We start from the raw sequence: 16,365 nt of genomic DNA, 5'->3' as shown, positions 1-16,365 counted from the left end.
ATCAGGCTGGTGGCTGGACAGAGGCATGGGTTTCTGACCGTGTTTTTATGGACGCAAAACTGTCTCTCTGGTTTATTAATCAGAACTTTTGAGGAGACCCGGCCCCCGAGGACCCCAGGCCACAGCAGGGGAGGGGCTTCCCACCCCCATGGGGAGCGGTGTGTGCTGGAGGCTCCCTTTTAAGAGCTCAGCTGGCTGTTCACCTGCTTGAATCTTTTGTCACCCAGAAGTGTCCCCTTAAGGATAGGCGGAGCTGTGCATTGCTGAGAAGCTGGTGTCCTGCCCCCCCGCTCCCCACTCTTGGTGGTGCTCCTGGTGGGAGTGCAGAGGGGGGTGCTGGCCCCCTTCCTCATTCTCCCTCACCGGCAGACAGCTGGGTCTGAGCAGGCATGGAGGAGCTGCAGTCGTGTCTCTGTGCACTTTTGCTGTGACCCTGGGTGGATGGAGCCCTGCAGGTTCCTCATATGAACAAGGGGAGTGATGAGTGACCGTCCTCTGCACGGGGAGGGGTGCCTGGTGCACAGCGAGCGCCCTGCACATCTGACTCCATGGGTCAGCTGTGCTTGTGCGTCAGTGAAATGAGGAGCGAGAAAGAGAAATGACCATTCAGGTGACAGAGGTGGTTTCACTCCCTCATCTGCTCAGTGGGGGAGCTTGTGACGAGCTGTCTCATTTTGGTGCCTCTGGGATGTGTGCCTCTCCCCCTTGTGTGTGGTTGTGGCATTTGAAGGTAACACTTTTCTTACAAGGTTCTTCTTGCTCTATCAGCAAGGTGTGTGGGTGACACAGTGTGATGTGCGTAAAGCCCCCCAAGTGGCCCTGGTGGCCTTCACAGGGACTTCTACCCGCTCCCGTCTGCCTGACGCGCAGGCTTTCAAGCATGAGCCTAGGAAAGGCTTGCCTCCACTGTGCACAGGAGACTGTCCTGGTCCTCATGGCCTCGCGGCTCACAGGGCAGAGTCGAGGAACTGGAGGAGCTTGTCCCTGTGGCCAGCTTGCACGGGCCCCTGAGGGTCCTCCGGCGGCCCCAGCAGAGGGAGGAGTTTAGCAGCCACATGGCACCAATTGATCGTATCCAACGAAACAGTGGGATTTCGCCCAAAGAGCCCATTCCTTCCTCACCAAGGACGCCCCGGGCACCTTCGCTATGCAGCCAGAGCTCTGGAGGTTTGGGAGACAGTCTCGCCCTCCAGGAAGAAGCTTCTGGCCTGTGACTGCTGTTGTGTTGGGGAGCTCCTGTCGTAGACTAGGCGTCACCTGGCTGTAACCTTGAAAAGGCCACTTTATTCCTATTTTCTAGCCAAAGAAACTGAGGCTTAGAGGAGCGCAGTGACTTGCCTGCAATCACACAACCAGTGTGCCCTGAAATGTAAACCCAGGTCTCTCCTCGCCTCGTCTTAGGCTGTTTTCTACAGTAGCATGAGCCCTGGCCTGCTCCGTCCTGGGAGGTGAGAGAATCAGCCCGTCAGCGAGAGCGTGCTGACGGGCAGAGAGCACCTCACTTGCCCAGGTGGGGTTTCCTGGAGTCACACAACCTTCATCCCAGGTCAGCTCAGTGAGTGCCCCGGCGACTTCCCTTCCACAACCGTGTACTCAGGGTTCAGAGAGACGGACCTGTTGTCCTGGGGCCCGCCACCTTCCACGCGTTGCCGCCTACTAGGCAGCAAGCTCTGGGCAGAGCAGAGCAGGGCCTCACATCCGAGTCCACATGCCTCCCAATTCCCAAAGGCCTGGGTCCCGTTTTCCTTCCTGCGGGCAGCTGGGAAATGCCAAATACAGCAAGTTGAGATCCTGGTCTGGTCGCCATTTGGAGTCCACACCTCTGTCTGCGTGGTGTGAGGAAGATGTCTGCAGGAGGTGACATCTGTGGGCATCAAGGGGCCATGAGTGAGAGTGTGTGTGCATGCATGCACACATGTTCACTTCCACCAGCTCCTGTACTGGAAAACTTGCAGGATCATGGTAATTAGCAGGAAAGCTAAAAATTAAGTATCCTGTCACCAAACTTTAAAACATATTCCCAATCAAACCTGAGATAATAAATACACATAGTCTCCCTCTTAGCAGCTGTCTGCAAGGCCCAGAAGCCGGGCTGGGAAGACACGCTGGCCGTGGCCTTGCTGAGCCCCCCACCTCCAGTGTAGAGCGCATGCATTTTATTGCAGAGGGGCGTGTGGTTAAGAAGTAACTGGGTGTCGTTCCTGCTCTTGTCAGCGGCTGACAGTCTGTGCAGCCGAGTCGCCCATGGTAAGCCTGCCCGTTTACCATCCTCCTGAGCAAGTTCCCGCGGGTGGGACTTGAAAACGGCCGCAGCGTTGACTCTTGCAGTTGCAGAGGGGTAGCTTTGCTTGTCTGAGGGCTTCTCCTTAGTTTCCCGACCTCAGAAAGCAGGGTGTGAGGTCAGTGTGGGTTTCCACAGAGTGAAACCATTGTTACAAATTAGGAGCTGAAAGAGTCTTGGAGGAAGCCGGCAGCACGTACGTTTCCCTCTTTCTGACGCCCGCCTGTCTCTGAATCGCCCTGTACCCACGTGCTGTGCTCAGCCTTCTCACTGGCTTCCTAGGTGTTGGGATCCTCCTGATGGATGCAGGGCTGATTCCAGCTGTCCTGCTTGGCGCCAGGAGACCTTACGTGGCTGGGGGAGGTGGGGGTCCGTGGGGCTTCTCTCGACTCTTGAGTAGCATTCCTCGCACAGGACCTTCCTCTCCGTCCAGCACGGCTGCCTCCCAGCCCTCGGGTAGTGTCATGCAAGGAGGAAAACTCCTTTTTAAGCAGTTGGGTTCAAAAGCTAAATGTAAGTTGATTTTAGATGATCAGTTTGAGTAACTGAGAACTGGGATGTGTCAGTCACGGTGTCTCAGGCTCCCGGCCGCCTGGGAGGGATTCTGTGATGTGCCTTTCTTGGAATCCAAGAGTTGGCAGCTCAAAGGCCGTATCTTGGTCCCAGAATCTGGTGAAGGACACGCAAAGGCCTTGAGGGCCAGGCTGGGTGTGTTTGGTTTCGCCACATGAACAATGGGGCATCATCAGTAGGTTTCTAGAAATAACTTTTATGGTTGCATTAGGTTTTTCTTGTTACAAAAGTAGCAAATGATACATGTTCATTGTAGAATATTTAGAAAAATCAAGTAAAAGTAAAAAGCAGAAATCTCACTTGCCAGAGGTTATCACTCCTAACATTTTTTGTGTGTCCTTCACTGCTTTCTGTGTACATAATTATTTACAAAATGGTTTTGTACTGTATATACTTTTCTGATGGCCCAGAGCGTCCCATTATGTGGGTCTGTCATATTTTATTTAACCATTTCCTTCTGTTGGCTATTTCAAAAGTTTTTTTTTCTTTTTTAAAGATTGGCACCTGAGCTAACAGCTGTTGCCAATCTTCTTTATTTTTTTTTTTCCTTTTTCTCCCCAAGTCCCCCCACTTCATAGTTGTATATTTTAGTTGTGGGTCCTACTAGTTGTGGCATGTGGGACGCTGCCTCAACATGGCCTGATAAGCGGTGCCATGTCTGCGCCCAGGATCCGAACCAGCAAAACCCTGGGCCGCTGAAGCAGAACGCGTGAACTTTAACCACTCGGCCACAGGGCCGGCCCCTCAGAAGTTTTTAAAGAGGTGTTGGGGCTGACCCCATGGCCAAGCGGTTAAGTTCACGTGCTCCTCTTTGGCGGCCCAGGGTTTCACCGGTTCAGATCCTGGGCATGGACATGGCACTGCTCCTTAGACCACGTTGAGGCAGCGTCCCACATGCCACAACTAGTAGAACCCACACCTAAAATATACAACTATATTGAGTGGATTTGGGGAGAAAAAGCAGGAAAAAAAAATTTTAAAAAAGAGTGGAGTGATGTGATCAAATAGGTATTTTTAAAACTACTCCAAAGGTTTGTGGAGTGTTAAATTAGTTACACTTATCATACCGTTTTGTCCTAAGTACCAGCTGCCCTTCCTCCATGTCCTTCCCCTCTGCGTGTTCTCTAAAGCTCTGAGAAAAGATTGAAAGTCTAGACTGTCTGCTGGAGGATAAGGCCCACCGTCCTGTCCTTGCTGAAGTACGCATGTGCCAAGCCCCCTGCCGCAGAGGACGTTTCCCTCGCCTTCAGTCTAGATGGACTGGGTTTGAGAAATTCTATTAAGCAGCTGTTTCAGTGATAAAACCAAGATCGGCACTGTTTTCCCTGCTGGTGGAAGTGGTTATTGCAGAAGGTTAATGTGGAATCTGAGGGACGTGCCTCCTCCCTTGTCTTCTGACTGCCTTGGGGTCTCTGTCCAGTTTTGTGGGCCTATATCCTGTGTGGCAGGTGTCCTCTTGTGCACGTTTGGTTAGCAAGGGCATTTGACGGCTGTCGTGGTGTGGAAGGAGGTGGAGAGGCAGAGGGGCATCCAGGGATCTGCCTGCAGCCCTGCGCTCACAGCACATGCAGTGTAGCTGAGGAACAGTGACCCTGTCTGTCAAGCAAGGACAGTTGAGTCCCAGACGCTGTAGCCAAGTGCTATGGGCAGGGGAATTCCAGGGAAGGAAGAGGCCAAGTGGCCCGGGAAGGTGTACCCAGAGAGGCAGGGGCTGGCGTGGGCCTGGGAGGTGCCCCTTGGGAGCCCGACGTGCCATGTGCCGTGTGTGCCTTACAGACACCTGGAGCAAGGGTACAGAGGAAGGCTGAGCCTCCTGCGGTCCGAAGTGGAAATGGAGCGCCAGCTGTTCTGGGAGCAGGCCCGCAGGCAGAGGGCCGTGCTGGAGAAGGACCTGGAGCGCCTGCAGGCCGAAGAGGCCAGCCTCCGAGAGAAGCTGACCCTGGCCCTGAAGGTAGGGCAGCGGGGAGAAGTGCCTCCCCAGGGCATCTCACCCAAAAAGACAGAAACGGGGGTGCCTGAGGGTCCATCAGCCACACCCCTCACTTTCCTAGCCAAGGATTGAACCCTCCCAGTGGCCCTATGTTTACAGAGCAAGGGTTGGGAAGTACCTGGGGTTTCAGAATGAGGGGTGTGTGCCGCAGCCACAGAGAGAACCCGTTTCTCAGCCAGAGCAGCGAGGGCCCTGGCGCTTCGAGGGGAGGCATTGCCTCTTCCTCCTCTGTGGTCATGGGGGCAGGAGGATGGTTGGGGACCCACGGGGCTCTTGCTCTCTGCTCTGGGTCAGGTGGACTGTAGTTAGGGAGGGTTAGCAGCCAGCTCTGCTGTACCCCCTGGAGACCAGAGCACCTGTGGGGTCTGCCCCCTCTCTGGAGCCCTGGACCTGTGGCCTGCAGCAGATGTGGTTTTCTGGACTTGGCAAATGTTCCCCAACCCACACCCACCCTGCGCTGGGTTCCAGTGATGCATCCCCCTGTGCCCTGGTCCCTCCTGTGTCTCCCACCTTCCTCCTCCTCTCCTAAGTCAGAACCTGCCGATTCTTTCCACACCTGCCCTGCCTCCCTCAGTCTCTGTTGCCCTGACAGAGAAGCTGGGCATGCCCAGGAGCCTCTGACAGCAGCATGTGCAGGGACCCGTCCCGCCAGCCTGGGCTCTCAGCCGCCCTGGGTCCTCACCGCTTGCTGTGTCTGCAGATGCTGCGTTCGTCCCCCGGCGGGCGTCTGAGCTGTAGTGGTGCCATTTCAAATCCCTTTTAGAAAACTGCTTAGAAGGGATGCTCCACCAGCTCCTTCCTGTGTCATGACCTTCTTGAGCCCTCGGGGCAGGAGAGCACGTGGAGGGGTGTTGGTGAGGCCTGTGGGCCAGCCCTGGGTGGCTGGGGGTCGGCCCAGCACAGCCCCTCTGCATGTGCCAAGGCAGCGAGCCCCGGACACCTGCGTTTCCAGGAAGTGTATTCCCTGCTGACGGTCCCCTCGTCCCCTCCCCAAGCGCGGCACACCCCTGGCCTGTGTCTTGTAGGAGAACAGTCGATTACAGAAGGAGATTATCGAAGTTGTGGAAAAGCTTTCAGAATCAGAGAGGCTGGTCCTGAAACTGCAGAAGGACCTGGAGTTTGTGTTGAAGGACAAGGTGAGTCCTTTTGCTGATTCTGAGTCTTTAGAGACGAGAGCCTGTGGGTACTGGCTGGGAGGTGATATAAAAGAATACGTTAGGTGACTTAGTTTAGTTCTTTTCTACTAAAATTCTGGAATGGAGAGGAAGTTAACATAGTGGCTTTCCCTCTGTTTTCCTCTCCTTTGTTTCCTCTCCTTTGTGACAGTGCAGGGGTGACTGTGTACCCCGGGCTTGCCTGCACATTGGCCTTTTAGTGGTAAGGCCAGGGCCAGCCGGCACTGCTCAGAACCCATTGACAGGTCTCAGTGGTAGGGGGACATGGAGGAGAAGTTAGAACTGGGGGCCCACCTTGAGACCCCTGCCTGGCCCTGCCCATCCTCTTGGGAGGAGGAGGGGTGGGCAGGCAGGTGCTGCACTGGAGCTGGGTTCTGGCAGAATGTGCCCCAGGTGCCAGGTGGGAGCATGGCCACCTTCCCTAAGTTTGGAACATCCTTCTGTCCTTAGACCTTTTAAATGCGGTGGAGGGTAAGGGAAGGGACGAGGAGGGGGACGAGACACCTGCACCTGGAGATGCTGAGGCTCGTGGGAGGAGGCAGCTAGTGAGGAGGTGGCAGCACATGCCCTGCCTGGCTGAGGTCCTGTCTGCCATCTTCCTGTGTGGGTCTGACTTTCAGCTAGAGCCGCAGAGCACAGAGCTCCTGGCCCAGGAGGAGCGGTTCGCGGTGATCCTGAAGGAGTATGAACTCAAGTGCCGGGTATGTGAGCCACTGGCCTCCTTTGCCTTCCTGAGCAGTTGTGCTTCCTTTGTCTTGAACTGGGGCCGCGCTTTGGTCTGGTGCCTGGAGCCCTCATGTGCCCCTGCTTCACACTCCAAGCCCACCCCGCAGCAGGCCGGGCTGTACCAGGGTGGATTCTGTGAGAGGTTGGTCCTCCAGGGACTTTCTGTGCCGGGAAGCTGCACTGCCCTCCCCCGGCCATGCTGCTAAGAATGGGTGCTAGAGTGCGGGAGACCGGCGGCTCTGCCACGGGTCAGTGCCTGTCTGGCTCAGACCTGGGTGATGGTGTACAGGCCTTGTCCTTCCCCCTCCTGCCTGGGGGAAGCGTCACATTCCAGGTGGGCCACATTCATGGCCTCTGCAAAGGGTAGTCCAGCACAGGTTGGCAGGAGCACCCTTCTCTGAGCAGAGCAGGCAGACCTCTGATCGTGGTCTGCATTCTGCCGACGGGGTCCTTGGAGGCTGGTGTTCCAGAAGGAGGTGGGATGGGGCTTGCCTGCTCGGCGCCTATGCTCAGCCCCACATGGGCTGACCAAGGTCGCTAGACTGGCACTCGTTCTGAAGGCCCCTCCGAGTTTGCGGGCACCTCGGAGGGCTTTGTCTTGTCTTCTCTTGTTTAGTGTTTAGATTTCCTGGGCTAAACCTACCAGTGTCAGCCCATTGCAGAGCTGAATGGAGGAGGTGAATGATGTTAGTGGTGCTGGAACATGTCATGGCCCCATTACACTCTTAAAATTATCGAGGAACCCAACAGATAAAACATTATTGTTTGATATTAAGGGTTTATTATCAATTCACTTCTTAATGATTTCCCTCCAAAGTAAAGTAAGAATTCCCTTTGTTCCTGCTACATGTTGCTTTCCCAACACCAGAGGATAAAGGTGAGCCTTGCTGTTCTGGGATGTGACGTGACCCACTGCTTCTGCCCTGTGCTCTTTCATCCACTCTAGACCCCAGACCCTTCTCTGCCCTTTGGAAGATCCTGTGTGTGGTCAGCTGTGTCACCTTCCTCTGAAGCCGATTGGTGTGTGTTGGGTTGGGATGGGGGCTGTCGTGCAGGTGGAATGTGCCACACAACTTTCTGCTAGGAGGTGGATTCCGTGCTGGGTCTTCTCTTCCCTTTAATCTTCTCCCGTAGACACAGAACCGATAACTGGCCACAGCTAACATATTACTTCAGTTCACTGCATTTTTCATACAAGTATAAACTCTTTCTTTCTTTAAGGTGACTCTATTATTTAAAGAGCTGCTACTCATTTTCCTTTTGGTTCTTGAAATTTTATTTCTTGAAATGTCAGCAGAAAGATTTTAAATTTTAGTGGTAATCTATCTATTTAGAAAATTTCCCTCCATTTTTGGCTGTTTCACGCTAACCTTAGCATTAAAAATTTTTTTTATTTAAAAATAATTTCTAAAAAATAAAGTTACAACAGGAGCACCTGGATACCCTGTACCCAGCTGCCCCTGTTGTTTACATCTCACCGTGTTCTCTCTCTCATTACTTGCTCGCTTACTCTGTGTGTGTGAGTGTGTGTACTACAGAGTTATTTTGTGAACATCTGAGGGTAAGTTGCATACATCATAGCCCTCCCCACGAACGTGTCAGCGTGCATTTCCTAAGAACAGGCTTGATCCCACCAACCTCACAGTGTTGTGCAGTTGCACCAGAGTTGCTTGTTAAATATTTAGGAATTTTTCTAGCTTCTTGTTAAACTTTTGGTAGCTTGAAATTGGCTATGGTGAGAGTTATTCACACCGCAGGAATGTGTAGAAGCTACAGGTGTGGACCCTTCTTCCCGGAGAGCCAGCTTTCCAACACCCTGAGGAGAATATTCTCCTACAGAACTGTAGCACACCACTAACTCCTTGATTTCCATTGATACGATACTTTAACCTGCTGGTTGTATTTCAGTTTTGTTAACCTGACAACGTCCTTTAGAGCATTTTCCCTCCAATACAGGATCCAGTCTCGGATCAGGTGTTGCCTTTAGTTGTCATGTCTGTTTAATGTCCTTCAATCTGAAACATTCTTAGATATGATAACAAAAATACCATAGACTGGGGCAGGGGGCTTATAGACAACAGAAATTTAATTCTCACAGTTTTGGAGCCTAGAAGTTCAAGGTTAGGTTGCTGGTAGGTTTGTTGTGTGGTGAGGGCCCTCTTCCTGGTTGCAGATGACCAGCTGTCTTCTTGCTGTGTCCCCACATGGCAGAAAGAGGCAAGGGAGCTCTCTGGATTCCCTTTATAAGGGCACTAATCCCCTTCATGAGGGCTCCATCCTTATGACCTAATCACCTCCCAAAGGCCCACCTCCTAATGCCATCACATTGGGCACTAGGATGTACCATGAATTTTGGGGAGACACAAACATTCAGACTACAGCACATTCCCTCGGCCTTTGTTTGTCTTTGACTCTGATTTTTTTGAAGAATACAGCCCCACTTTTTAATAGAAACTTTCTCATTTTGTGTTTTTCTGATATTTCTTTTGGATTAAGTTAAGGGTATACATTCTCACTTGGAACACAGTATGGGTGGTGCTTGTTCTGATAGTCTGGTCAAAGTGTTCCCTAATTACCCCACTGTGTAATTACTGACTCTTTTTTCCCCCTCCCATGCAACTAATGAGCAGTGAGTGGGGAAACACTTACAGGCCGTGGAAATATCCTGATTTAGTATCCATTGATGATTCTTGCCCACTCCCGTCTTTACTTGATGGTTGCAAAATGATGATTTTCCAACTCCAGCACTCACTCTACTCTATCAGTTGCCTCTTAGCATTCTACTATAAGCCAGAGAAGTCTTCTATCTATCTTTCCATTCATCTATCCATCTATCTATTATCTATCTGTTATTAGCATGGACTCATGAATTCCCCCTTTTCCCCAATAGTTTGTAATTGATTACTGTGTCTAATTGTTTTGGTGCTCAGTTGTGCAAGATTTGGCAGGTGGGAGAGTCTTCCATCTGGCTGCCAGTCTTTGTGACATATCAGCGTCATGTTTTGTTTTGCTGAGTACTTCCATACTTTTGAGCATGATATGCTCCACGCTCACCTTGTGCTTTACCTGCACTTGCCCTGGATCAGCCATTTCTCCAAGGAGTCCTGGTTTCTTTAAGGGAATGGTTTTAGAGACCAAGCTCTGGGTACTTGGTGCTCATTGCTACTGGGGGGTTGCTGCCTCTTGCCTGAGGACATTTTTATAGCCAGTCTCCAGAGGTAGTGATAACCTTGAACCCACCCCACTGTGCATCACCCAATCTTTCCAAAGTCACTGCTTGGCATTTCCCTGTACTTTGTAACCAGGATATTTGTCAACAAGGAAACCATGCTTTCTCTTGTTGCCAAATTCCCTTCCTATTTAACTATCATTTTAGCTTTTTTCTCTTTGTTTCCACTGTCAGTCTCAGTTTTCTTGGCAAGTCTGCCTTTGGTAAAGTGTGGTGTAAAATGTTTACTGGATCCTCCCTAGAGATTCTCTGTGGTTTCATGTTTTTACTGTTGCCTTGGGTGGACACCATAAAAGAGTAGTAACATGTCCTTGGTCAGAAACCCCAAATGCAGATTTTCCCTTTCAGCATTTCCACACTGCTGTAGACTGAATGCTTGTGTTCCCCCAGAATTCACGTGTTGAAATCCTAGCACCCAATGTGGTGGTGTTAGGAGGTAGGGCCTTTGGGAGGTGATTAGGTCATGAGGGTGGAGCCCTCAGGAATGGGATTTCCCTTATGAAAGAGACCCCACAGAGTTCCCTTGCCCCTTCTGCCATGTGAGGACACCGGAAAATATGGCATCTGTGAACTGGCATGCTCTCACCAGACACTGAGTCTGTCAGCGCCTTGATCATGGACATCCAGCCTTCAGAACTATGGGAACTGACATTTCTGTTCTTTATAAGCCACCCAGTCTGTCGTATTTTTGTTATGGCCCCCTGAATGGGCTGAGACAATCTCCAGCCCCTAAGAGCCGTCCCCGCCATTGCTGTCTCTGGATGGGTCTTCAGTCTCTCTTGCACGGGCGCTTACTCAGCTTGCCATGTCATCCCAGCCAGCCCGCAGGCACAGCCTTCTGCTCAGATGCTGTCCAGTGCTGCCATTGAAATCTCGCCCTCCCCTCCTTTCCTTCATGAGCTTGCTTCTCCCATAAGGAGGAGAGAAGAAGAGCCTCCACAGGTCAGAGTCCTCCAATCCTTAGTGCTGCCGAATGTGAGTCACGGACTTGTTGCCTTTCCTGGCTGGTGCAGTAGCATCCCATAACCACCCTTGGCATCCCCAAGCCCCCAAATAAGTGTGCAGTCCACATGAAAACAGGCAGGCAGGCTGGCCCCCAGCCCCACCAGACAGCCCCATGTGGACAGGCAGCCTGGCCCCCAGCCCCACCAGACGCCCCCGTATGGACAGGCAGCCTGGCCCCCAGCCCCACCAGATGCCCCGTGTGGACAGGCTGGGTCACTGTGGGCACCCGGGATGGCACATGTTGCCATCTTCAGTTAGAACTGGCTGCACTCCCTTGTGTGTCTTGAGAGCAGAGAAGTCTGTGCCCAGCAGAGCATCCAAGAGAAGCCATTTTCTGGCACTGCTGAATTTGCAGTTCGTGTGTATGCTCTCAAAATACCCCATTTGGGGTAGCAGAATCACAGAGAGGGCAGGGCTTTGGATAGAAATGATTCTGTGGATGTTACCTTCTGTCAGCACTGTCCAGTAAAAATAATATAAGTCGCGCATGTGGCACACAAATTAGCTTTTCTAGTAGGCACATTAAAAATGTAAAAAGGAGCAGCCCCTGGCGTAGCGGTTAAGTCTGGTGTGCTCCACTTCAGCAGCCCGTGTTGGCGGGTTTGTGGCTTTGGATGCCAGGCACTGACCTAAACCACTCCTCAAGCCACACCATGGTGGTGACCTGCATACAAAGTAGAGGAAGACTGGCACCGATGTTGGCTACTCAGGGTGAATCTTCCTCAAGCCAAAAAAAGGAGGATTGGCAACAGATGTTAGCTCAGGGCTAATCTTCCTCACTAAAAAAAGAAAAATGTGAAAAGAAGTAGGTGACATTAATTTTAGCAACATTTAATTCCGTATATCCACAACATTATCATTTCAACACATAATCAATTTAAATAAATTCTTAATGAGATATTTTGTATCCGTTTTTGGAGTAAGTCTTTGAAGTCTGGTGTAGATTTTATGCTATACCGCGTCTCAATTCAGACTGACCTCACCTGAGGTCAGCAGCCTGGGCAGTGAGCGCGGCTGTGCTGGCATCAAAGCAGCAGAGAAGCAGTGCGTGCAGGTGGGCAGGGACTGGTGTGCTCCACAGGTGGCCCGCGGCTCTTGCCTTCTGGCCCTGCCCTTGCCCAGGAGTTCCTGGGTGAGGCACGGCGATCCCCATGAGTCTGCGCTGCTTAGTGATCTGCTGGCCCCGCCCCTTCTCCCACAGGGCCTAGGGCGGCCGATGAGAGGCGTCTCCCCAAGGAAAGATGTGGTCACCGGCCAGGCGCTGCCTCCAGGAACAGTTTGGGGAAGATGAGGTTCATTCAGTGAGAGCTTACTACAGAGGAATAGTATTCAAAGCTCAGAGAGGGAAATGGAGCCTCCTGGGTGTGCCACGGGCTGGGGGCCCGGGTCCTGTCTGTGTGGCTGTGGCTGCTTGGGGTTCCTGCAGAGTGAGTGCCCAGAAGAAGACTGGGAAGCAGGCACGCCTGGAAGATGTGGCACTCTTCTGCCGTCCTCAGGGTCAGGCAGTCACAGCCTTGCCTGGGTTCAGGGGGTGGAGGACATGACCTGCAGTCGTGAATGGACGTGGCAACGTGCACGAGCATGTGGGCTAGTTGTGGGCTGGTCAGGACAGGGGGCTGTAAAGTCCACTGATTCTCGCTCTTTAAAAGCCAGGCGACCAGGTCTGCTTCTTAAGGTTTCACTCAAGTGTGGACAAAGTTACGCTTGTTGCAAATGCAGACCCTTTCTCTTATGCTGCCGCTCCTCCCCCAGAGGTCCCCCTCCCCTCACGGGTGCCCTGACACCATACTTGTGTCCCTCTCCCCTCACGTGTGCCCCCACCCCATCCCCGTGTCCCCCACCCCCTCTCCAGTGCGGTCCTCTTTCCTTTGTGCACGTGCTCTCCACTTCGGTAGTTAAGAGCTGCGGAGCCCTTGCGGATTCCACAGTGGCTGAGGAGGGAATCCAGGTCCCATCCCAGAACTGGTCCCAGGAGATTGCTGCCTCACACCCACGTCGCAGCATCACTTTGGCTTTAAACAAAGCACCTGTAGCTTCAGATGTTGATGATCTCTATATTTGCTATGTTTCTCCTCAATTTCCACTTCACTCTTTTTTCTGAGCTCCTCCTGTGTAGCCAGTGATGGGAGGGTGGTCCAGGGTATGAGAGAGCCAGGAAATGGCCCTGCTCTTGTCTCGCTCACCTGTGGTTGGGAGCCTAGGAGGCAGCGTAAGTGTCACGTGCTCTAAATCAGGCCCTGACACCTGCCCACCCAGCAGCAGGCTTCACCTGAGGGGCACTCACTGGGCAGCCTGTCTCGGCGCCACGCTGTTCTTCAGGCCAGCTGGCTGCAGTGGCTGGAGGATGTCTGGCTCTGCCCCCCAGGACCTGCAGGACCGCAACGACGAGCTGCAGGCTGCACTGGAAGGCCTGCGGACACAGCTGCCCCCAAGTCGGCACAGCCAGACCCATGCACTGCCAGACAGACCGCTGCTCCCTGGACACGGCGCATCAGGTGGGAGCCTGGCCCTGGGACGTGGCCGATCACGCTCCTGCTGGGTGGTGGGGGTGGGGCTGGTGGCCATGGGTGTCTCCCTGTGCCTGCTGCATGGACTTTCCCTGGCTCCAGGGAGCTCGGCAGCAGGTGGGCCAGCTGCACAGCACATCAGGGCTCAGCCGGGCCTCCAGGTGGTTACAAGCCCCTCAGACCAGCATGTGTGAGGGAAGTGCCTTGTAACCGGAGGCCAGGGGCTTAGCCCACACACAGAGCTTCAAGGGAAGTGGAGGGTGAGGGTTTTACCATTTGGGTAGGAATGGTGAAGGTTATGATGGCCTTGCTGTGACCTTAGGGCAGGCATATCCAAAGTGCCACTCCTGTGTTGGGGGGAGGATCCAGGGAGATGCCCTAGGGTGAGCAGTCAGCATGGGCTGGACACACACATGACACACAGACGGTCATCTAGAGAAGAGAGGAGAGGGGAGGCTGGGAGTGAGCAGGGATGGTTTCCCAGCCCACTCGCAGTGCGAGGTCTGGCCTAGGCTGGTCTTGGGTCTGACAGTTCTTACAAAGGGAAGGGGCTAAATCATGTGAAATGCATCAGGGACTCCCAGTATAGAGGGCTCGTGGGGAGCAAAGCTGAGAGGGCTTGATGTTTATTGCCCCTGGGTGACGTGGAAGACATTGCCCTCCAGGTCAGAGGTTGGTAGGGCAGTGGCACTGGGAGGAGACCCTCCACCTGCATGCAGAGCTGATGGTGAAGGTGTACCCCAAGGAAGACCAGGGCCTCGTGCTTCCTAACTCAGCCTGTGGGGTTTGGGATGAACTCTAAGTGCCGAGAGGCCCCGAGGCCCTGTGTTTAAGTGTTCTTGTCTCCTTCTAGAGACCAGAGTGGAGGCTTCAGGTGCCACAGCTGTCCTTGAGGTTCCTGTGGTCCTTTTGGAGGATGGGGTGGGTGTGGCTGGTTGCTGTCCCTCTTGGCAGTTGTGCAAGGTGGGCCCCATGCGGGTTCACGTCATGCGTGTGGCTCCAAGCCCTCTGCTGCCGGCAGGGGGCCGTGGGGACCACCAGGACTGCCCCAGCCCCAGCAGTGTGACTGCCTCCGTGGATCACAACGTCGTGGTAGCCGCAGCCCCTCAGAATATCTCGCTCCCATCTGTAACCCTGGGAGCACTCGGAGTTCCCATATTGTCCTAAAGCTACTTACTTTCTAAAACAGGAAAAATGTAATACTTGAGAGAACCAACATGGGAACCTCCAAGGGAACCAAATAAGGTTTTCTGTGCATGTGGCCCAGCTCACTTGGCCCCTGAATGAACCTTGTCACTGTGGCTTCTTCAGTGGAGTCTGATGCCTCCTGAGATGCACAGCCCTGATTCCCTCATCTAGGCAGTGTTGGGATGCAGCCAGCACATCAGACGTTGCCAGATTCCCAGAGGAGGTGCACAGCCTGGCCACAGGGGAGGGGTGATTGTTACCTTCCTTTGTCCCTAGAGGAGGCTGAGCTGTACAGGATGTGTGACCCTTGTCAAGAGCCACTGACTCGTAACCCAGGGAGCAGTGGAGCTTGGGCCCTGTACCCCGGGCGTGCCCTTGTCGAGAAGGCCTTGGGCGGTGGCCCTGGAAGGCAGCCCCAAGTTTCCTGTTGTCACTGATAAAACCAAAGAAATCTTTTCTCTTCCCCTCTGCCCCCTTCATCTGACTGCAGAGGTTCCATGCACCCCTTCAAATGAGGAGGGGTCTGTCTGCTACCCGAGGGGACAGTCACAACAGCAGAGTTGTGGTGGAGGGCATATGTGGATTGTGGCTGCCAAGCCGTCAGGGAGCTGTAACTTGAATCCAGCTGCATCCACTCCTGAAGGGCACCCAGTCACCTGGCCCCATTCGGCCAGACCCGAGTGGCAGCTTCCACTTGCCAGGGCGAGTTGCCTTCTTTCCTGAGGTGCTTATCCTAAGTTCTCTTGGCCCAGTGTCCCTGAGTCTTCACTTTTTTTCATGGAAAATAATTTGGGAAATGGAAGGAGATGGTGAGAGTTCGAGGATGTGTCTTTTCCTCACACTTTCTTGGCCCCTGGACCAGCACAGATGAAACCCTGGCAGCGGCCAGAACCCACATCCTCAGTCAACCCTTTGGTGTGCCGCCAAGACACACATTGGGATTCCTGGCACCCGGCAGGGCTGGCAGTGTTTGAGGGTGCACAGGCTCCTTGTTGACACGAGCTGCCCAGGTGTCTGATGTCGTCAGTGAGGAGCATCTTCAGGAACAAGGGGTTGTTCGTGTCCCCCTTCCTGTGATCTGCCAGAGCCTTCACTCCATGAGTGTTTAGTATGCATGATTTATTCATTGAAACCCCACATTATTTGTATGATATAACAACAAGTAATAGAGGGCCTCCAAGGAAAGGAGGAAGTTGGAACAAAAAGAATGCAGAAATAAGCCTTGTACAACCTTGTCGTAAAGCTCTGATGGCTGAGAGGTATCTGTGCTGCGGGTCACACTTTTTCCTCAGTCTTCCCAGTTCTAGCATCGTCAGGGAGCAGAATTTGGGTGCAATAAATATACCACGTATGACAGCTTTTAGGGAATTAAAGGGCCTGAGAAATCTTGCAGGCAGCCTCCTAGTTACATCTTTGAGTAATCTGTGTTCTGGCAAAGACTTGAAATGCTAATTTCTAAGAGCTGCCACTTTGAGAACATGCCATGCAGACTATTTGGGGAAACCTGTGAGGGTCGCCCCTTCCCCGACCCTGTGTTCCTCTTGCAGAAGGCGCCTGTGGAGGTGGTGCTTTGTTGGAGGTGGGGTAGGGGAAAGCTGGGGAGAACCCTCAGTGCATCCAAATGTCAGAGTGGAGGGTTGGGAACAGACTCCGTGGCGTCCTCTGCAGGACACAAACGGAAAGATCCTCTT

General features: G+C 53.1%; 1 protein-coding gene across 15 annotated transcripts in view; it reads left to right on the top strand.

Moving 5' to 3' along the window:
* Positions 1-16,365, top strand: part of NINL (ninein like) — a 137,110-nt gene that overhangs the window by 78,393 nt on the left and 42,352 nt on the right. For 14 of the 15 annotated variants that reach the window (XR_011494474.1, XR_011494475.1, XM_070485456.1 and 11 more), the window contains 4 exons: positions 4,631-4,805; positions 5,870-5,980; positions 6,640-6,720; positions 13,345-13,474. Coding sequence is in view for 13 of the 15 variants with exons in the window: in XM_070485456.1 (XP_070341557.1) it covers positions 4,631-4,805; positions 5,870-5,980; positions 6,640-6,720; positions 13,345-13,474 (497 nt within the window). In the remaining 2 variants the exon portion in view is untranslated. The remainder of the gene's footprint in view (positions 1-4,630; positions 4,806-5,869; positions 5,981-6,639; positions 6,721-13,344; positions 13,475-16,365) is intronic. The other variant, XM_070485454.1, reaches the window with a different exon arrangement.

This window comes from Equus asinus, chromosome 15, assembly GCF_041296235.1.
Source record: "Equus asinus isolate D_3611 breed Donkey chromosome 15, EquAss-T2T_v2, whole genome shotgun sequence".
NCBI classification, from domain to species: Eukaryota; Metazoa; Chordata; class Mammalia; order Perissodactyla; family Equidae; genus Equus; species Equus asinus.
The sequence above is the reverse complement of the archived record's forward strand: the minus strand, read 5'-3'. Positions and strand labels throughout refer to the sequence as shown.